At 37.5% G+C, this 23,549-nt stretch overlaps 1 protein-coding gene across 4 annotated transcripts in view; it reads right to left on the bottom strand.

Annotated features, from left to right (window-relative positions):
- Positions 1-10,319: 10,319 nt before the first annotated feature.
- The window catches only part of arhgef37 (Rho guanine nucleotide exchange factor 37), an 87,893-nt gene continuing 74,663 nt past the window's right edge, over positions 10,320-23,549 (bottom strand). For 2 of the 4 annotated variants that reach the window (XM_087281504.1, XM_087281505.1), the window contains exons 13-14: positions 19,615-19,690; positions 16,751-18,014 (exon numbers count right to left, since the gene is read on the bottom strand). In XM_087281504.1, coding sequence (XP_087137630.1) covers positions 19,655-19,690 — 36 coding nt within the window. In that variant the 3' untranslated portion in view covers positions 16,751-18,014; positions 19,615-19,654. Of the gene's footprint in view, positions 11,285-16,750; positions 18,015-19,614; positions 19,691-23,549 lie in introns of those variants that run through there. The other 2 variants (XM_087281506.1, XM_087281507.1) reach the window with 1 other exon arrangement.

Raw genomic sequence — 23,549 nt, 5'->3', positions numbered from 1 at the left:
ACAATATTTATTCTGCTGATTTTGAATCTTAAACCTAACAAATATCCTAATTTCCAAAAAAAAAAAAAAAAAAACACGACAAAAAAAAAACTAAAACTAATACTGAAACTACTATTACTAAACTAAAACGAGGCAATTTCCAAATATAAAAACGAGTAAATCTACCTCTAAAAACTAATTACAACAAACTGAATTCGAAAACAAAAAAAAAGTCCAAATGAAATAAATCTGAAACTACTAAAAAATCCAAAACTATTACAACCTTGCCAGGGCACTTATTGAGCAGAACTGATCAGCATGTTGAAATGACAAACTGATGGGCATCCTTTGGGACTAGTATATACTAACGCCTGGGACGTAGATGTTTCGCTTCATTGACAAAACCAATGCAATTAAGAATGGGTCACTGTTCTTGTTTCTCCATATGGGGAAAGACATCTCATGCAATGTCAGTGTCTTTGATTTCCTCTGATGTCCCTCTCTCTCAACAGCTGTTGTTGGATGTGGACCAGAACACCAGCTTACTAAGTCTGCTTAATGTAAGCACAGCTCCGCAGGGTAGGGGGAGGATCTTCGGATTCAACCATAGATTCATCCAGCCCAGAGGATGTCAGTCATCACAACATAATTAATGTGTATTTGCTCATCTGTTAATGTACATTTGGTGACCTCTCGCTGTTCTCTCTTTAAATTTGCCAGAGAGGATGGATTGGTGGCTAGTGGATGATGGGAGAGAAAGAAGTAGAGGCAATAGAAAGATGCTAATAAAACATACAGCAAACAGATAAGGATTAGTGGTACACCATATTACTGGATTTTGTATATTCGCAATTCAGACAAAGCTTTGCCCAGCAGAACTCTTTGTGACCTGCTGCTATGAGATGAGAGCTTTTGCAATTACACAAAGATTATACAGCACATGAACCACTGAGAAATCCCCAACCACTTACAATGCTTGCACAAAAAAAAAATGATATTACAAAAAAAAGGAGTTTTGGTTTGGACATTTCATAAAAAGCAAAGCCAAAGTGATCGAGAAGAGAAGTAGGAGTTTCCCTCTTGAGGGAAGTGTGAGAATCAATCAAGCTGAGACAGGTCTATGACAACACATTCCCACAAGACAAGGAAATGAATCCTGATTCATCAGTGGAGGAGGAAGTGCAGCAGGTTCAGGCAAGATCATCCCTGCAACGCAGACATGGTTGTCTAATACTTTAGTAGATACATTCATCTTCCTGTCTCTTCCTTTTGGTCAAGAATAACACTGAAAGAAGGAACATAATTCTACAGTCTTTTTTTCTGGTTTTGTAAAACAGGATGGAGACAATACACATGGAAAACTTCCAGTGGTGGAAAGAGTACTGAAAAAATCATACTCATGTAAAAGTACTATTACTTGCCCAAAATATAGTGCAAGTAAATTTATCTGTTGTAAATGTTGCTCAAAGTAGGAGTAAAAAGTAGCCCTTTCAAAAATATAGAGTAGTGAGTATTACGCTGTCTTTGGGTCAATGCATTTAAAGATTTTGGATATCTTCTTGGATAGTTTTTAAGGCTTTTAAAACATTTTGCTGCCTTTATAAAGCGCCCATGTCCTGAGGTTGTTCAGTATGATGTGATTAACGTAATATGTGCAAGTTGATTGGACAGGAATCACAGGACCGATTTTTCTTCTCAGCCAATCCCCATAGACAAGAAAAAACAAAGTAGTGACTGCAGTTTGGAGGAAAATAGCAGAAGTAAAAGTACAAATACTGCAGTAAAATATACTCAAATGAAAGTAAAACTACACATTTTTACCACTACTTAGTAAATTACAATTGCTACTCAAAGTAATTTGAGTGTTTGTAATTTGTAACTTCACATCACTGCAGACTTAACAGAAATTATAGTTTTTTTTTTTTTTTTACTAAAGCAGATCTTGACATGCATTTAAGTTAGCTTTGACCTCTAGTCACTGTGATAGAGACTGAGGCCCAACCTTTTTCAAGAACTGTAAAGCCAGAGTTTATCCTCAATATAACTGAATACTTATCACAGTTCAAAGGACTACACATTCTTAGTAATGATAAAATAAGTATAAATAGTTATTGTTAAAGACCAAAGGGTAGATTATTGTGCCAATAAAGACTTTTTACATCACCTTTAACTAGCTATCTGATGTTCACAATATCTACAGTAATAAAAAAGAAACCAAAGTGAGAATCGAACTAATCGCGCAATAATCTAACCTTAATATTATATACTAAGCTTAAAAGGGATAGCGTGAAGATGGACTGGATGAGCAAATATTTGGTAAAACAAACATTTTGTAACTTCATTTTTCTGCATTGATTGAATGACAATTTGTACTGTGTGTACTATGAACATATGAAGAGTTTAAATGCAAAACCTCTAAATGCCGCCTAAAGTTTTCCTCTCAAACTAGAATTTTTAATCAAGCTTCTGTGTGTATGTTAAGTAATATCACAATTATGTCAAAGTATAAGACCTTTTCATGGTCTTAAAAGTGAAATATCTCAACATAAACAAAGGAGGTTGAGAAAACTTTTCATTTTTAATGGCACTTAGAGGTCTTTGCATCTGAACTCTTCATCAGTAGTCATCATTTAATGTGGAACAAAAAAAAAAATTCAAAGTCCTAAAACAAGATTGGGTTTTGTTCAATAGTTTTAGGACAACTTATAAACAATGTACTTTTTCTCCACTGAAATTTTCTGTGCTCGTTTATAATTTGTCCAGGTGAAGGTATCTAGTTTTGGAACTGCCTGTTGAACAAATTGGCTTGTAATTCTAATAATTGTACTGCATGTATTACAGGTTATTTGTAATTGAATTGTTGCTGTCTTCATCCTATTTTTTTTTGCACCTTGTTCTTATTTGAATTATCTCTGAGGTGGCATCGACATTGTGGTGTGTATTTATTTATTCTCTGAGGGGATCCAAGGACAGTGTCAGTTTGGCCATGTTCTGCAGTTTTCAAGACTGCCAAGTTCTCTGCTGCCCTCCACACCTTGCAACCTCGTTGACTCGAAATGTTTGCATACATTATCTTATCTATCCTGACTAAATCAATCTGGTGATAAGTGCTAAGGCATTGAGGAAATGCTGCACACATCACAAGCAAAAACAAGTCATAAAAAAGCTTTTGGTTATCGTGTACAAAGAAATTGGAGCGAACGAAATGCATCCAAGACGCTGATCTAATTCCTTTTCATCTGCAGATCATTATTCACTAATGCTTCACTGCTTTCTGGATGAATACTTTGCTGAATGTCTAATTAAGAAATCATTTCACATGGAAGTCTGGAACTAATGGACACTTGTGAAGGTAGTGACAGGAAACGTGGATTGTTTGAAACTCTGTTGACCTCAGAGTTCAGGGATTGGGTGTCACAGGAACTGCACTTGCATTTTTTACGACAGCTCCAAACCACAACTGTCAGATTCTTTCAGTTCAAAAAGGATCAAATTGAGATTTAAGAAAGCTCTTGTAGGCTTTTTGTTCATTTAGTAATCCTCCCTGGCTGAGGTAGGTCAAAGGTCAGCTGGCTTGGTCATGCTGCACAAGAAAAAAAAAGCATCTGTCAGCAACCCATGCTCAAAACACTCTCATTACTCAAGGACAACTGCCACAAGTGGAAGGTTAGTTCCACACGAATGGCCCAACATTCCAGTAGTGTCGCTCCGTGTCTGAGAGTCAGCTGCTCGGCCAGGGTGACCTCCAAGCACCATTTCCATCAGAGCACCGCCCGTTTCCTGGGTCACATGTGGCTGTCCTTTTTCAGCAGCGTCTACATTCAGGATCTCGGTTTCGGAACAACCCTCTTCTTCCCCCGAAGTGCCATCTCTGTTTCTCCCCAAGGAAAAGCCTTGAGAAAGACTCTCGTTTAGGTCAATGAAGGAGCAGCCCACAGATCAATGGCTATGTTCAGTCACATGGGGAGGGGAATACCGGTGGAGATGATAAGTTTCCATGTAATTACATGGCAAGGCCGTTTCAAGGCCACTTAGACCCTTTTTCACTGCGCCTCTGAAGGAATCAGCATGCATTCTGATGCTCTAAAGCAGGTGCTTTATCAGGACACTGCTGTATGCTGCACAAACACATGATGCAGAATGCAGCAGAAGAACACTGCATCATTTTCTCACACGCATTTTGCTAGGGTGCACATATGAAAAGGATTAATATGAAATCTTTTTGTAATCAATTATTATTTACAGAGAATACATGTAGAATTAGGCAGCATGGTGGCACAGCAGGTAGTGCTGCAAAAAGGTAGCTGATTCGAGCCCTAGCTGGGTCAGTTGGCATTTCTGTGAGGAGTTTGATGTTCTCCGCATGTTCGCGTGGGTTTTCTCTGGGTGCCCTGGTTTCCCCCATAAGACCAAAGGCATGACCTATAGGAAAATTTTGTGAGCTGAATTATCCGTAGTGTATGTGTCTATGTCCAGGTCCAGGTTGTAGGTTGAGCTTTGGGTTAACCAACATGGTGCAGCTAAATATTAGTTTCGATATAAATGGCCCTGGGAGTAAGTATAATTCAGAAACCTTGATGTTACAGAAATTAGTGGCATTAAAGTAATAGTTTACCTAAAAATGCTGTCATTTACTAACCCACCTCCTGTTCCTAACTTGTTTGAGTTTCTTTCTTCTGTTAAACACAATATATTTTTAAAAGATTGTTGGTTAACCGGTATCCCATAGTACTATGAAAGTCAGTGGTTACCAGTATTCTTCAAATTAAAATGTATTTTTTAAAGTGAAGATTTGTAACACATTCAGGTTGAATTGTTAGTAAATTTTCATTTTGGGTAAACTATTCATTTAAACGACACCTATTTTACCCATTTTTCAAGCTTTAAGAAAAGTTGTTTGTGTCTCCAAAGTGTGTCTGTAAAGTTTCAGCTCAAAACATCCGTCAGATTATTTATAATACATTTCAGAAGCCTGTAGATTTCAGCTCTGAGCATCTTGTAGCTGTTTTTGTTGCCTTTGCCTTTAATGCTGGTTTTCTGAGTGTACCTCAGTCTCTGGCTATGTCAGAACATTTGTGAGAAATACTACAGTAAGAACTTTCCCAATGATTATTTGATGTATTTGTTATAGGGTTTTTAAGCCCTTTCGATAAGTCACACACAATTTTGTTACAAAGTTCATGCACACACTGGATTCACATTTATCTTTGCACTTATTTTGCATGGCAATTGTGACAGGACACACATTAATATCCACTGCTGTATGGATATCCATTATGTTAATGTACAAAATAAACCTGATTTAACATCCACAAACCGGGATTTAAGCATCTTCTTATAATCTTAGTGACATGTGCCTGTGGTAATAACAAAGTAAAATAGCTGTAATTCATTACAAACATGCACTGTTTTAAAAAGGTTGTAAAGTTGTGAAACTTATTCTTGATCACATTTAATGATGATCGATGATCACAGAGAGCTGAACAGTCTTATTGATATGATATGATTACTACATTTTACTATGGAGACATGTTATTACAGGCGAGGCAGTGGCGCAGTAGGTAGTGCTGTGGCCTCACAGCAAGAAGGTCGCTGGTTTGAGCCTCGGCTCAGTTGGCATTTCTGTGTGGAGTTTGCATGTTCTCCGTGCATTCGCGTGGGTTTCCTCTGGGTGCTCCGGTTTCCCCCACAGTCCAAAGACATGCTGTACAGGTAAATTGGGTAGGCTAAAGTGTATGTGTGTGTGGATGTTTCCTAGAGATGGGTTGTGGCTGGAAGGGCATCCACTGCGTAAAAACTTGCTGGATAAGTTTGCGGTTAATTCTGCTGTGGCGACCCCGGATGAATGACATGTTCTTACTCTGCTGTCAATTAAACCGGTGGGCAGAAAAACGACACTTTTACGTGTTGTTGCAGTGGGCTTTAAAATGGGATGGGATTTGTATTCTTTTTTTCAACATCAGGAAATAAAAAAAGAGATTTATTGTCGTTCTATCACCCCACTATAACCTTGGCTCACATTTGAATTCACGCATATGTAGCATACAATAATGTGATTTAATTAATCATTTAATTAATCTTTTGAGCAACATACTCACAACAAATGTCTTTTCTGTTCTGTGTCATAAGTAGGTTTGCAAATACCTTTGCAATGTAATGCTGTTAATAAACATTGTGACAACATCCATCTTGCTAAGAATGCCATTTATATGAATATGCTAAGACAGTATTGGTGAAATGTTATGTCTGGGTTGGACCTGGTAAAATGTGTGCTTTTAACAACCCTGCAAGTTGAATTAAAGCATCAATAAATGATAAACTTGTCATGATGGAAATTAGAAATACACGAAGGCAATGATTTATTTTGATGGTTTGAGTATTGAGTCTGCTTAATATCTGTTGATACTGCTGCTTCAACAGACATTTACCTGACCATAAGAAACATTGCAAGAACATGTCAACTTACACTAACCCTAACCCCAATCCCAATCCCAACCCAACAGTCTACTTATATTTATAAAAGTCTTATCCAATGATCAAGAGTATAATTATAAATTTACCATCCACATAATAAATTATATAAAATGCTAACTAATGATATCTAATGCATCAACCTCTGCGAACAAGCCATAATTATGAGTTTTAGACCATCAGATTATTATGAAACACCAAATTCTACATGCCTTACAGCTGTACTTTTCCAACCAACCATGTGACTAACCAGAACCACTCGCCAACTTTCCGGAATATTTGGACAGTTGGAGTGCAGGAATTCAAAACAAGAGCGTGGAATCCTCACAGCCACGCCCCCAAGCCACTCCCCCTCCACTCTCCCATGTTATCATAACACCACGCAAAGATTAAATCCAACTCTGTTTGTTTAAAATATACACACAGATGAGTGGAAAACAGACCTCACATGATCTGTAATCCTCCGCAGGTGTAACAGACCCATGCTGGTGTGCGGGTAAAGCCCACTTGAAGCAGCTGTGCTTGTGTTGGTTTGATGCGAGGACCTTACGGGGGTCCCATCTTGGTGCAAGAATGATCTGACGTGGACAGTTGAACCCATTCGCCAGAGATTTCAGTTGTTGACTTTGGCCTGTCTCAAACTGCGAGCGTAGCCGTGAACTATGAACCAAGCCGAACAGAAAAACATAGAACATGGAAAACACATGGAGTTGTACACACATGCACACAGCAGGTGGAACCAACAGATGCAGCTACATAAGATTAGCTCATAAAGTGGTGCTCTGGCAGTAACATGAGGAGATCAGAGCGTTAATGCGACTCATGCATCTCTCCGTCGCACGCATGCGGAGGGTGGAAAACACTCAGTGCATTTAACACAACAAGAATAGAGTGGTCTGAGCAGCTGGGTGTTTGGTGAGCAAGAGCGCCTCACGCTTCAGGTTCTGTTTAAAGTTTAAACACATCCAAGTGCCTGCAGTTTGGCTCCAGTCTGGCTGTTAATACACAGAGAACAGGACGGGGGTGGTTTCAGTAGGGATGTGCATGCGTGCCCATTGTCATGTCATGTGATCTGCTCTAGAAATAGCCGCCTGTCACAAAGGAGGAATGGATCCGTGTGCCCTCTCCGGTATGGTGGAAATACAACTCTCAAAGGTGAACCTCCACCAGCCCACCCCCCGCCCGTTCCCGAAATAACCCATGTAATATCAATGTCCCACAAACACTGCAAGACAGAAAAGAAAATGAGAGAGTGAGTGACGTGCCAGGAAAGAGCAGGAGGAGAGCCAATTTTGACCGGCTGATACGGTTTGAGACAGTAGATTCAGGCCTTGAATCATTTAGTACTGAAGTGGCGGATCAGGGAATGTGGTGTGTCTCTGCTGCATGTATGTTTGCAGTGTAGACCTGCAAACATGCGTGCAGCTGTGAATGTTTTATATGATCGGAGGAAAAGGGCAAGAGATGATGGCAAACTTGAGGAGATCACCGGCTGCTCGGATGATTTTGCTTTTTAGATTATTAAAAAGCTCGCTTTCTATCAGAGATTGGTCTGAAAGTAGAAATTTGAAGTTATTAGAGGTTTTGAAATTCTGTTTTGGTGTTAACACACTTAACAAATGCTGGGTTGTTTCATTCCCAAGTTTTGATCAACAATATTTTATCCATTTTTTTAATTATTTGAAAATGCAAGGCGACACAGTGGCGCAGTAGGTAGTGCTGTCGCCTCACAGCTAGAAGGTTGCTGGTTTCGAAGTTTGGCTGGGTCAGTTGGCATCTCTGTGTAGAAATGTTCTCCCCGCGTTCGCATGGGTTTCCTCCGGGTGCTCCGGATTCCCCCACAGTCCAAAGACATGCGGTTCAGGTGAATTGGGTAAGCTAAAATTGTTCGTAGTGTAAGTGTGTGAATGAGAGTGTATGAGTGTATGAGTGTTTCCCAGTGATGGGTTGCAGCTGGAAGGGTATCTGCTGCGTAAAACATGTGCTGGATAAGTTAGCGGTTCATTCCACTGTGGACTAAGCCAAAAAGAAAATGAATGAATAAATGAAAAATGTAAAACATTTTGACCTAAAAGTTGCATTTGTCCACATTTAATCCAAATTTCAGTCTCACTCAACATTTCCAAGACAATAAAAATTCTAAATAGAATTAAATCTTGCTTTATATAGCACAAATAATTTTTTTCAGCCCAAATTTGATTCAAATATCTATAAACAAAACCACTTTGTTCAAATTATAAATTAATGTTTTACCCAAATAACATTTTTAAAAATGAAACCATCAAATGTATATTCTATTAAATAATTTATGATAATTACTATTTTAGGTGACACGGTGGCTCAGTGGTTAGCACTGTCGCCTCACAGCAGGAAGGTCGCTGGTTCGAGCCTCGGCTGGGTCGGTGGGCATTTCTGTGTGGAGTTTGCATGTTCTTCTCTTGTGGGTTTCCCCTGAGGGCTCAGGTTTCCCCCACAGTCCAAGGACAGTGGTACAGGTGAAATGAATAAACTAAATTGGTTGTAGTGTATGAGTGTGTATGGATGTTTTTCAGTATTGGGTTGCAGCTGTAAGGGCATCCGCTGTGTAAAACATTTGCTGGATAAGTTGGTAGTACCACATTCCTGATGAATAAAGAGACTAAGCTGAATAAAAATGAATGAATGAATGATGGCAAACCTGAGCATATCACCGGCTACTCTTTTTTTTTTTTTTTTTGCTTTCCAGATGATTAAATAGTTTGACTTCCCACAGAGATTGGCCTGAAAGTAAAAATTTTAAGTTATTACAGGTTTTAAAAAATGTGTTTTGGTGTTAACACACTTAAATGCTGGGTTGTTTCATTCCCAAGTTTGGGTCAAACATATTTCATTCATTTTTATAATTATATTTTTAAAAATGACCCAAAATTTGCATTTATTCACATTAGAGCCAAATTTTAGTTTCACCCAACATTTCCAAGACAATAAAAAATAAAAAATATAATAAAATCTTGCTTTATATTGCACAAATAATATTTTTCAGCCCAAATTTGTTTAAAATATGGATAAACTAAAGCACTGTGTTCAAATTATAAATTAATATTTTTACCAAATTGTGTAAAGCATCATATTTATATACTATTAAATAATTTATAAATATTTTGAAAAGATTATTTCTGTTTTAGGTGGCACGGACATGCAGGAATAGGTGAATTGAGTAACTTAACTAAATTGGCTGTAGTGTATGAGAGTATGTGTAAATGAGTGTGTATGGATGTTTCCCAGAACTGAGTTGCAGGTGGGCAGGTATCCGCTGTGTAAAACATATGTTGGATAAGTTGGCAGTTCATTTCGCCGTGGTGACCACTGATGAATAAAGACACTAGGCCAAGGGAAAATGAATGAATGAATGAATGAACGAATTTTAATTTTTTAATCTTACCTTTACACATTAATCTATTTATCTACTCATAATCTTACATTCTCCTTGTTTTTATCATTATTTTATTATTATTATTATTATTATTATATAATTTTAAAAGTTACACATTGTTGAATGATATATAGGCAGATAAATATAAATATTTCAAAATTTTATATTTTTATTTATTTTTATTTATTTATAATAGCGTACTCAAACAATAATATTAAAATTAAATTGCAAGGTGATTATTTAGGATTTCACATAAATCAGCATGCCAAAAATAAATAATTTCCATTTCTTCATAGCAAATTAACTTGCAACTTGTCTGTTGCATAAAAATAATAGGTTAAATAACAAATTTAATTAACAAAGAAGTTAGATAATTATATTTGAAATAAAATGAAACCGAAAATGAAAGAACTGAAACCAGCTCTAATGTTTTCAAATAAAACTTGTTACACAATTGTTAGTCGCCAGGTCATTTGACACTTTTATTACCACACTCCCGCAAGATTCTGTTGTCATTACACAAAAAAGTTATCTTTTATTTATACACATGTAATATTTTCCCTGAGGCAATTTAAACCAAAATACATGATGACTCTCGATTAAACATATCTACAATGATAAATACTTACTGAGACATCAATAAACAGCAATAACACACAAAATTTCTGGGAATATACTTTGACGAAATAAACAGTGTGAGAAAAGCTTATAGTGCACCAGAAATGTCTAAACAAGTTTGATCCATGCATGCTTGAGACAGGCAGTACATTTACATAATCTATCGGCTTAAAGATATCGGCCTAATTTTGATATCGACCCGATAACGATGACATTAAAAATAGCATTTATCGGCCGATATATTTTGCATCCCTACTAAAAAGTTTCTGCATTCACTTAGGGTTAAATAAATGCACATTTGGAGGGAAAAAAACCTTTGAATTTGAAAAAAAAGATGAAAACAATCATTTCACAATGAAAAAAACTAGCTACTGGGGGAATAAATAGCAAATGAAACCAAAGCCTATAGCAATTTTTCTTTGTGATATTGAGACTCATTGCAAGTGTCCAGCTGCTGAACAAAAACACCCAAAGGCAGCAGCTTGTTAACACTCCAGCAAGTTTTCAACCTGCTAGATTCAATACTTTGCCTTTGCAGGCGAGCAGAGGGAGCAATGATGAGCCAGACAGACTGTGGGTGCAAAGTATATTTTAGTAGACTGTGGATGAGAGAGAAAGAGAGGGAGGCGGTGTCTCCATCTTTCTCTTTGCCCTCCCAGTGGAACGGATTCTGTCGGAACAGACTGTCCCTGCATTAGCTCAGTGCTGAACACTTCCAGCGAGCTTAGTGAGGAGCACAGCACAGCCCAGGCAACCCCAGTCACCTCAACACCTGCTGAAGGCTTCTCATTACACACAGCACACCTGCAAATCAGAAGGGAGTGCTTGCTGGAGGCCCAGAAGTTAGCATACACACAGAAGGCCACTTAGACAGTGCTTTGATTAACACTTCAATCACCGGAGAATAAAAATTAAGCTGTAATATGTAATTTTATATACTCTTCAATATTTTGGGTTCAGTAGTATCCATTTATTTATTATATATTAAAATAGAGCAATATACAGTTATTTGCCTTTCTGAGTTATTAGCCCCCTGGGGGCTCGTCCGGGATCTGAACCCAGGTCCTTTCGCATCCAAAGCAAAAATTATACTCCTAGCCCAAAGGTGTCAAAATCAGTTCCTGGAGGGCCACAGCTCTGCACAGTTTAGCTTTAACCCTAATTAAACTCACCTGATCAAACTAATTGAGTCCTTCAGGCTTGTTTTAAACCTCCAGGTAAATGTATTGAAACAGGGTTGAAACTAAACTGTGCAGGGCTGTGTTATGAATATGCAACTTTGCCCACACAACAATAGGCCTATATAAACACAACCATATTGACAACACTAAAAAGGTGCAACATACAAACAACCATATGATTTTTATAGTAATTTATTAATTTGTTTAATTTAATATTAACCTCAATTAATGAGGCTGGTGTTTTCAGACAAGTCCATTCCTGGGTTAATTTTAGAGACCGCCAATCAGCAATCATTCTCAATGTTTACTTGTGGTCTATATTTTTTCAATATTTTGGGTTCAGTGGTGTTCATCTATTTAATATATATTTAAAAAAAACAATATACAGTTATTTGCCTTTCTGAATTATTAGCCCCCTGTATATATTTTTGCAATATTTATGTTTAACGGAAAGATATTTTCAACACATTTCTAAACATAATAGTTTTAATAACTAATGTCTAATAACTGAGTTCTTTTATCTTTGCTATGACGCCAGTACATAATTGTTAGGTCCCTTGTTGGACCTGGTTTGCTGTGTCCTTATTCGCATACTATTCATTCTAAATAGTATTTGAAAATTAGAATATCCCAAATTGTAGTACGTTGAAAAGAGTATGCCAAAGGTACCCGGATGGTTTACTATCTCCATTTAAAATTCGAAGTGTAGAGGCGTCCATATTCTAACCGCTAATATTGCCCACAATACATTGTGTGTTGGACGTGAATTCGATTAGAACTACAAACACAAGTGGAAAGTGTAAATAAACTTCAAACATGATGGACGTGCGAGACCAACCGTCAAGTAGAGAGACTTCGGTAAAGATGATTGTATGAATGGTAACTAATATCTAGCCCACTGGAAAATAATGAAACAGTGTTTTCGGTGTTATATTTCATCTGCAACAACAACAATACAGAATTACCCAAAGACTTGAGGAGATTTCTCTGCATGAAAGACTTGCGCATAGAAGATTAACCTGCTGCTGCTTCTCAAATAAGGTAGGTAATTAGATATGAAAGAAATGTGGATGATGTGTGGATGATTGACAGGGCTTGCAACTAAGCAACATAATGATCTGACAACAAGGAAGTAGTATGTCCTAAAGCTTGCATACTCTTCTGTTACAGACTCAAACGTATATAATATTTTTTAGGGTGTAGAATGTGAATTGGGATGCAGCAGTTGTTTTTGTGAGCCTAGTAATCTGTGTGTTTGTCATCTCAACTGAGACCCATTATGTGCCAACTATAAAGAGCCCCACATTTGATGTGAGAAGGTAGTTCGATTAGCCAGACCCTCCTGTCTGTCATTGTGATTATTTTATTTTGTTTTGGATCATGAGCTCAGTTCACTATTATGCACACACTCTGCGCTCTGATATCCATTTGTACTTACTTTGGTTGCTTTTAATAGCCTTTGTTAATCAAGTCTTTTGTTGATAAATATTTTCTCTTTACAGTTTACCTGGTCCGCATTGTCTGTCTTATGTTACAATTTTGAACTGGTTGTAACATATGGGGGCTCATCAGGAATCTGAACCTGGGCCCTTTCGCATCCAAAGCAAGAATCATACTCCTAGCCCACAGGTGTCAAACTCAGTTTCTGGAGGGCCACAGCTCTGCACACTTTAGCTTTAAACCTAATTAACACACCTGATCAAACTAATTGAGTCCTTTAGGCTTGTTTTAAACCTCCAGGTAAATGTATTGAAACAGGGTTGAAACTAAACTGTGCAGGGATGCGGCCCTCCAGGAACTGAATTTGACACCCCTGCCCTAAACCAGAGGTTTCCAACTTTTTAGCCCATGACCTGTAAAAGAACAATGGCAGTGACTTGCGACCCCCAAATTCCTCTGATGTGGTTGTGAATATGAAAACTTTGCCTACACAACAATAGGCCTATATCATCACAAGTATATTGACCAATATATATAACACCAAAAAGTGCAACATTCTAACAACCATATGATTTTTATAGTAATTTATTAACAAGTTAAACTCTGCTGTTATTTCAGGATTTCTGCCTGGATTTTGCCTACCCAGATTTAAAAGCTTTCCAAATGCAAATGCAGAGGTTTAAATCGCAAAAAAAATTGGTATCATTTTAAAGAAAACCCTTTGAATTTTCATAAAACACTATTGAAAGGGTTTAAAATAACTGTATATGTTGTCTGTGTTATAATAAACACCTAAAAAAGAGGCTCCTTTTGTATTTTCTTTTTTATAAACTCAAAATGGAAAGTGTTCCTTTTAGGTTCTGTGTGGTCTGGCTTGCTGTAATTAATTTTGGTGGTTCCTGCACATGCCTGTAATCATAGGAAAAAAGAAAAATGTCTCTATTATAATCTATGCAAAAGTTATTGTATTCCAACTGACGAGAGGTGCTATACAAGCCACAGGGATTGATTGTTCTTTTATATTTCACTATTCTTTTGTTTGATCAAACATAATTCACTATGTTTGGACCATGTGAGACATATAAAAGGATTACTTATGCACATCACCTCAAAAACAGAGGAGAAATGGCCCTGAAGCACACAGCATAAGGTAAGAGATGACAGCTGTCTGTGCTATCTGGGGCTGCTTAGTGATCATAAATATTGTTTTCTTTTCTGCGCCATGGAACCGTATGAGCACCGGCAAGAGCTTTCATTTGAGCTATAACTTGCACATGTGTCATATGAAAAATATGAAAATGAACCAATGTAAAACACCTAGCTCTGGTTTCTAAAATACTGTGTATTTAGGTGTAAATAACTTTTGTACAGTAGCATAAAAACCAAAGTGATGCATATGTGCATAAAATATAGATTCTACACTTTCAAAGGAAACCACTTAAGGGGGTCTGGTGCAATGCTAGCCCTTTAAATCTGAAAGCGAAAGTCGATGACGTCACGTCAGTAACCAGTAATCAGGCAAGTCATTGTATGACAGTGGTGTGTTCTGTAGACAATCTGACAATTATTGACCTTAAAATGGTTTTAAAAAATGTAAAAACTGCTTTTATTCTAGCCGAAATAAAACAGATAAGACTTTCACCATAAGAAAAAATAGTATACAAATTTCTGTAAAAAAATCCTTTATCTGTTAAATATCACCTGACAAATATTTGAAGAAAACAAATCACAGGAGAGCAACTAATTTTGACTCCAACTGTATATATTTATTATTGTATCATTTTACAGTTGTACTGTATCTTTAGAGACTTAGTGAGATTACTAGACTTTTAATAACACAATGTCTAATGTGCTAATGACCACATGAATATCAGCACTGGCTTTAATCTGATTGAAAATGACTATTGGATTTTACAAGGTTCTATATGAGTACTGTCTGAGGTAATAATGCAACCACTACAGACCCCTAAACCTTGAGTGTGCATTGTTTTCTTATAAGTCCACAGACTGGAGACGGTTGAAGACTCACAACTTGTTTTTCAAGATATTTGTCAGGTATTTGTCCTTTACCCAGTACCTTTATTGAATCACTAGTGAGAAATCTCATGTAAATTGTTTTTATTGATTAAACAGCACAGCACTGACAACTTTTTCTGGTGTTTTTGACAGCATGAGGAAATCTGTGCTTTCCTTAAAAATATATAATTTGGAGTAAAAAAAAAAAAGTAATAATTTGTATTTTATATTTTTTGCATTATTAGTGTGATCTTAAGGTCTTTTGCTGTTTGCAACTGTAATGACCTTTGGAATACCTGAAATAATTAGGTAAAGAGATACTACATCCTTCTGGAATTACAGAACTTTTGCTCTGAGTTTCTGTAAAAGTAAATGAACACCTTAGAATGTTCATCAACCAATCAAATGAGGCATTCAATAGCACAGGCGTGTCACAATCTTAACATATTTACACACTTCTTCCTTTCAACTAAATGACGAAGACCAAACCCAACCTAACAGGAAAATCAAGGAAAATATCCCATTCGGTTAGTCTGCAGTAAGAATGATTTGTATGTAGGCAAACATTTCATGTGTATCTGGTGGATTTCATAGCGATCCATGTCACTACATCCAATAAAGGAGTGACTATGTCTTTGTCTCTGCCCTCCATAATGATTAAACGCGGATATGTGCATGAACGTGTGTGTTTTTTTTGGCGTGTGGGTGGTGCGGCTACACTGACTCACTACAGCAGAGACCAAGATCCGCCAAATCGCTGATGACTAATGGAGGAAAAGCTTGAGGCCTTAAAAAAAATAGAAGGCGGAAAGAAACAGAAGAAGAGGTGGGCTTTGAAAAATGCATGCACCCCAAACTCAACACTGCTGGTTTTACCTCAACTGCTGCATTTCTCATAAGAACATGCTGATGTATTATTGAGCAGCACAGTTCCGGCCCGGGACGTAGAGGTCACCGCATCAGTGCAGTCAGCTGAAATCGCCAGCAGTCAGAGAGCTCAAACATGCACGTGTGCAGCACACCATATGCACCGAGCTCACCAACAAATAATTAGCATAGCCCTAAAGAGTCGTAAAATATGTCCTCTAAATAAAAGCAGCATTACAGCATTAAATATGCATGTCCTGTCTGGACTCTTTTTAAGAATGTAAACAGGCATGGGGTTGTATTCTGATGAAATGTAAGGGCGGGGCAGCGTGGTGGTATCAAAACTGTATGACAAGGGTGTTTCCTCGAACAGTCAAAGATGGATTTTTTTTTTTACTGGAGCTCATTGCATTAATAGGGTTTGGCTTTGTTTGACGATATCTCTTTCAGCAACTTTGGAAAAATGTTGACTAAATAAAGAAGGCATCACACATTTTGGACCTTAAGTGAATGTTTCTAAATAAATGATTATTTAAATTTTTGGTGCAGATGCATATTTTAGCCTTGATGACACTGTAATCCACTGCTGGAATCAGCTTTCAGAAATGATCAGATGTGCTCCAACATTAGGCACATTCAAATCAAGACTGAAAACATATCTGTTTAGCTGTGCCTTTACTAAATGAGCACTGTGCTGCATCCGACAGTCTGCACTATCATGTCTTTCTTTTCTTCTTCATTCTTTTGAAAAGAACAGTTTCAAACATTTTTACTTCTTGTAATTATTTATTTCTTGTTTCTTTTATTCTTGTTTATGTAAAGCACTTTCATTACTATTGTGTATGAAATGGGCTATAATTAAACTTGCTTTGCCTTACCTAATTATCCTGGGTATAAAAAAATAAAAGATTTGTTCACCAAAAAGTATGCTATTTTTAACTCACACTCATGTTGTTTTTATAAGCACAAAGATTTTAGACTTACATACTTACAGAGAAATAAGCAATTTAAATTAGTGGCACGGACCATGTCTCCTTACAAATGACACCCTTGATTTTTGGTTAGATTTTTATTTTTTAAAAAAAATAAATAGGAAGACACTACAGCCACTTTAATATGTTCTGATTTATTAGACTGCACGGAGCAGAATTATAAAAGAACCTAAAAACGTACATAGCACAATAAAACTGTGCTGCTTCTTCCTCATATACACAACCGGAAACTAACAAAAACCTCAACTGGCTGTGTGTGGCATAATAAAAGCTCAGCTGCTTTACTGCTGTAACATGCTCGTCTCTAATCAGCAATTGCTTCAGTGGTCTTGATTTACTTTGATGAATTTCAGCCTTGCTTCATAGTCAGTTTTGAATAATTTAGCTCATCTGTGATCATGATTTCTGCTGGTGTCCCATTGGTTGTACAGGTAATAAAGACAACTACTCAAATGATCCACACTCAAGGCCTGAAATTTCATAATGTCTTACAAAATCTGGCCAAAACAGAGTTTTTTTTTTAAAGTTTGAGCTTGCGTTTGTTTCAACAGCTCACTAATGTCTCATTCACACGTGCAGCAAGTTTGGAGCTAACAGTCACTCTAGGTGGCGATCTGCTGCAAACGCAGGTCTGCACAGTTCTAATCACAAAGAATACAACCGGCCTCCGAGCGAACTGAGAGGGGATAATGTGAGCTCTACTGGTGCTCCTATTGGCTGCTGCTCAAGAAAGTCACTCTTTGTTTGCATAAAGTTGAAGGATTCTCAACTTTGTTGCATCGCTCAACACATCCACCTGGTCACCAATGGTCACTGTTGCTAGCATTGACGGAAGTTGCCAGAAGCTGCTCACTCTTTGTTGAAATGAACGGTCGCTTGTGGCTTTCCCGCTCCGAGTCGCTCGTAGTGTGAATGAGGCTCAATCCAAACCTTTAGGGGAGTTCATTTTTGTCTTTAACGCCTTTGAGCTTCCATTGTTGTGATTATGCAATCGGTGGTTGTGTTCTGGAACTCCAGCTTCTTTGAAGTGCTTTGTATCTATGCATTACAGAGTCAGACTGAGAAAAACTTTCAGCACAACAACACCAAGTTAGCAACATAAACACTGGAGGATCAAGTAGCAGAGCTGGTACAGATGTATTTGCACCAGAAGAGAAGCACAACCGTATTGCAGCACATTTGATCAAGTTCAAATCAAATATCTTTCTGTGTCTGTTCACAAATATAAAGCAATGTACCATCCTGTGGTGGTGCTTCTAATGGGAAAGGCTGTTTGACAGATATTTATGAAACTATTCTCTCTCAGCCACCATTGTTGTTGTCTTTAACAGTACACTCAAGCATCATGACACTATTAAAATCCGTTTAGCCCAGTTATTTATACTTCATTTCAATGAATTTACTGTGATTTACTATAATTAGATTTACAATTAATTTACTGTGATGTGCCTATTTAGAAAGCATGTTTTTCAAAGATTTTTTGGTTTGGTTCGGTTTCTTTGGTACCGCCACTCTACCTTATCGAACTTCTCTCAAACAAGAACTTTGTTTGAAGTATAGCCAGGGCCTTCATTAACTGCCTCAAAGTATGGCTTTATTGTGAATACATGCCCTCTAATGGCATAAATCACATACTGTCCCTGTAACCTTTGAAATACAAATTTAAATGTTTTTAATCAAACCTGAAAATGTTTACCCCTACAAATATCAAACTATTATTTGCCCCACAGACAATGCAGTATATGCATAAAATCATTGTCAATTCATTTTGATCACAGAATGAACAAAAAGACTTAATTTAACACCAAACTTAAATACTGAATCATTTGTGAAACTGGATTATAGACTCCAAATCTTATAGTGACTGATATACGTTCTAATCTTTTCTATAATCAACTCTACTACAGCACGTGAAAAATAACACTAACTTTCTAACTCCTAATCCTTGTGATCTCAATTTCTAGAGGTCGCAGCACAGTGATAATCATTTACAGACTGTGCTGGCATCAACAAGCTCACCTTTATCCTGATAACAGCATTGGCTGTTTTGTTAATAGTTTGCTTTGAATTAGCTACGAGGTCTGCTGGTTGACTGAAGGGCAAGCGGGTGATAAACAGGTCATGAAAGTGAGAGAGGCCAAAAAAACAAGACCTGTACACATTAACTCTGGTCCTTCCTGGAATTACAGACAACAAAGCAAATGGTCTCTGGATGGAGGCTGTGCTGCCATAACAACATTAGCAGCTACGCTAAAGCTACACTCACGAGATGGAAAATGAAAAACATCCTTGCTTTATCCTTGCATACGACGCATGACGTGCAACGGTGTCTGATGTCACAGCGGGATACGCTCTGTGGGATTACATCGTGCATCAGCTGGGAGGATGAATTAGGCAGGATAAACATCTGCCTGCTTGCTTATCAGATTAGAGTATAGAGATGGAGGTTTGGAAATATAAAGAAGGGGTATGGCATTATGATTATGATCAACTTACTGTAATACAGCATATTTGGCAATGATTTAAAATAAAACCCAAGATTTTCCAAGCACTGTAAGGAAATGCAATTTACAGAATACATTTTTGTAAAAATAGTTTACCAGTCGGTGCTAATAGCCTAGTGCTACTGTGCACTCACCTATAGCATAGAAGTGCTTACGGAGACATGAATTTGATTCTTAGTTTGAGGTCCTTTGCCGATCCACTCCACTGTCCTATATCAAAATAAAGGTAAAAACCTCTCAAAATAAATATAAAAATATAAAATAAAATATAAAAATAAAAAACTGCTTACTGTATATAGTACATATGTGAATAGCCCAATGCCATTTCCACCCCTTAACCCTTCCCTAAGTGAAGGGGTAGGGATAGCCTCAGACATTACACCAAGCACTGACCACAGATCACTGGCTAAAAGTCTGATGCATATGGCACTTCAGATGATTTGAAGTTGTCCTGTAGTATACGTATAAGATTTCCTGGAGTCGAATGTTTAACAATCTTCAGCAGTCTATCTGAACACAAGTCTAATGGAATAAAAAAGCTGTGCTGTTTACATCAGTGAATATGCTTATTAATAGATGCACAATTCTTAAAACTATGTGAGACTCACGTCATGATATTGTTTTAAGTGTTCAAACTTAAATATTGCTTGATAATGTTAGCAGGTTTGTCATGCTGTTCCAGGAGAGAACCTTGATCTCGGAAATAATTGAGCCCAAGGCTCTCGTCTGGTCAATGAGCATGTAAGGGTGTATGAGATCAGGTATAGTAGTTCTCGAGAGCTCCCGAATTCGTTCAGCCTCTTCCTTGATTATCAGGGGCAGCCCTAGAGGAATAGACCATCATTCACTTATGCCGCATGTCTTTGGACTGTGGGAGGAAACTGGAGTGTCCGGGAGAAACCCACGTGAGCATAGGGAGAACATTGCAACTTCGCACAGAAATACCAAATGGCCCAGCTGGGGTGCTAGCCACTGAGCTGCCGTGTCCCCCAATCCTAGATTATTTAAGAAAAGAGGAAGAGGGATATGGGATGGATGGGGGGCGTTCTTCAAAAAACGAAGATAAGGGAGTAAAGTTAGACAAGACATGTATGTTGTGTTTGGAATGATCCAATTGGCTTGCTAATAATTACAGACGGGGGACCAGCCATGATCAATTATATCACATGCTCCTCTCAAAATTAGTTTTTTGAAACTTCACTTATTAAAATACATGCAAAAGTTTTGTTTGAGTCAATTAAAGGGAATTTAACTGTAAGAATATCCTGACTGGTTATGATTTTTTTTGCCATCAGTATAAGATCTGGCTATGCAAGACAAGGGTAGAGGTGACTTGATTCTCTTTTGGTTGAAGGTATGGAGGTATGGGGATGTGCCAGATAGTCCTTCAAACAAAGATTTTTCTGCACCATAATACAAATGAAGGGTTATGAGAAATGTCATGAAAACACCAGCTACAACAGCAACATGGCTGGTAAAGCGAGCAAGGAGATGTAATGTAAAGATATTGGCATTATTAATAACTTTTACAAAAAACAACCACCTGTTTTGCTACATTTATGATGGTGTTCATGCTTTTATGGTCATGCTCTTTAAAAAGTTTCCCACAACATATTTTATATTCTGATACCCAATGACTTGACAGAATAAACAAGCAATTTTTTTTTTTTTATTTATTTATTTATTTTTTTTCAGCACACATGATATAACTTTGATGTTGTTGTCCTTTGGTTACATACATGAACACTGTAAATACCAAGTCCAGTTCCTGCTTCTTGTAACATGATCCACCAATCATAACAGGAATGCCTGATGTAACCCGGAGGCTCATGTGACTTTTGAGTTGAAAATGAAGACTGTTCAAATACAGCACGAATCTTTGCTAGTGAGTAATCTATTAAACGTTACTCGTAGAACTACTGCAGATGACATCTCACGTGATGTACAAGCTAGTGTCAACATATGATGACGTGTGTGGGTGTAGTGGTGTTCCATTTCTTAGGGGAATATTTTTATCCTGACCCCTTCACACTCAAGGGACATAGGGAAGGGATAGAACTGGGTTTGGGCCTAAGTATGGAGAGAAAATGTTAAAGTAAAAAAAGGTAGTCAACTAAAAAATTATTTTCAAGAAGAACACTTTTACACTGTTACTACATGAAACAAGAGAAAAAGAATTGTATTATACTGAAATATTACTTACACTATTAAAGAATAAGGCATTTGTAAAGTAAAAACATTGTTTAAAGGCATAGAATGGAAATTTAGATATACCTTAGCATAGCTGAATATTAAGTGTTCAGCACATGGAAGTGACATACCATAAACTGCAAACACAACTGTTTCCTCATTCTCATGTAAATCCAGTGAGTGTGAAATCCCAGTAAAAAAGAGGTCAATCAAAAAACAAAAGCAAATGTTACGTTGCACAAGAGATCATTAATATGTCTTGGCTGTGTTTAATTGGCCACAATGTTTCCTAGTGAGATTAGAACAATAGTAATTTTTTTTCCACTTGTTCTTAAGTTTATCTATTGTAAACTTGTAAAGCTTGTATTAAACATACTATATATGTGGGATTTGTATTTATCTTTTCTGAAAATAAGAGAGGCTTGAGGAAGAGTAAATGAGCTTCTGTGTAACAGGCAGCAATGCGTCTTATCAGATTACAAAGATCTTCAGAATGCAAAATGCAGGATATACAGATTATACATTCATTTATTGCCACACTGAATAGGCTTTCCTTAATATATACTTTGTTAGTTTAACATATATACTGTGTTGTTTGCAGATCATGTTTGTAATTAGGCAACAAACATATGGAAACTGCATAATATACAGTAAGTGCTTTAATCACATTTATGCATGGTGTCATATCTCTATGCTCTTACTCAGATTTTTCTTGAGTCAAGGAATGGCAATTTATAAAACTCATCTGTTGATGCAGAGGTAGTTTTTCCATTCTTGCTTTTTTTTATATACGTTAAAATTTCAAAATACAATTCTAAATATATCTCTGTCAGGATCTTGTGTTGAGAATATTTATAATTTAGTCAACTTTTTATTTACAACGCCTTACTCAGAAACAGTGACGGAGAAGCAGACTTAGCTACAGATAGCTTACTTGCTCCTAACATGAACCTTTACTCCACTTCAGCTAAATGATTGTCATTTGACGAGGCAACTACTCAGTTTGGTCAAATAAGGCCCCGTTTACACTGCCAGTTAAATGTGACCCAATTCCGATTTTTTGCACAAATGTGACACAGATCGGATCTGTTCTATGACGGTTTCAGGGCTCCTTCATATGTGGAAATAAATCAGATACAGATATGTGACAATGCGACTGTCATGTAAATGGGCAGATTGGATTTATTGAGGCATTTCGTTCTGTACATCATTAAACTTGCGACAATGGGGTGCTTCTCCGCGGTTTAATGACAGAAGGAAGAGCGTGTGTTGCGATGCCTACGCGGTAAACAACATCAGAGGATACATGGAGGAGGAAAGTGGTCAGTCGCCACAATTTGCTTCCACCAGACCTGAGACCTCTCTTGTACCCATACATTCCTCTGAATGGTGGAGGACATCATACAGCACATAAACCATAAGTGTAAGCTCCGATGACGGCCCTTTCCCACCTCCGCCTCAAAATTATTTTAAAGTTGGCCGAACTTCGTGTTATAACTTTTGCTTTTTGTCGCTTTTAATACACACGGCTTCACATAGAACAACTTTATTCTCTCCAACACCAGTGTGCAGCACTGCGCACACAGGCAAAAGCTACATCTTCAACTACACACACACACCAGGGCTATACCATTACATAAACTGAGTTGGGGTAATTCTGGACTGAACCATTCACTGCTTTTACTACACTTCGCACATTTCGCAGAGCTAAAAACAAGACTATTTCTTCCATCGTGGCTAGTCCTAGATAGCAGGTAGTAATCAGCTTGAGCTCGACTGCCCTTCGGCACCTCTGGCTTTGACTCGTCATCGGCAAGTGTTATCCGGCCCGAGTATGGCCCGCAGCCTGCTCGCGCGCATCCGTTTGTGATGATTCCTG

The sequence above is a fragment of the Danio rerio genome, chromosome 14 (genome assembly GCF_052040795.2).
Source record: "Danio rerio strain M-AB ecotype USA chromosome 14, GRCz13ab, whole genome shotgun sequence".
Taxonomy (NCBI): domain Eukaryota; kingdom Metazoa; phylum Chordata; class Actinopteri; order Cypriniformes; family Danionidae; genus Danio; species Danio rerio.
The sequence above is the reverse complement of the archived record's forward strand: the minus strand, read 5'-3'. Positions and strand labels throughout refer to the sequence as shown.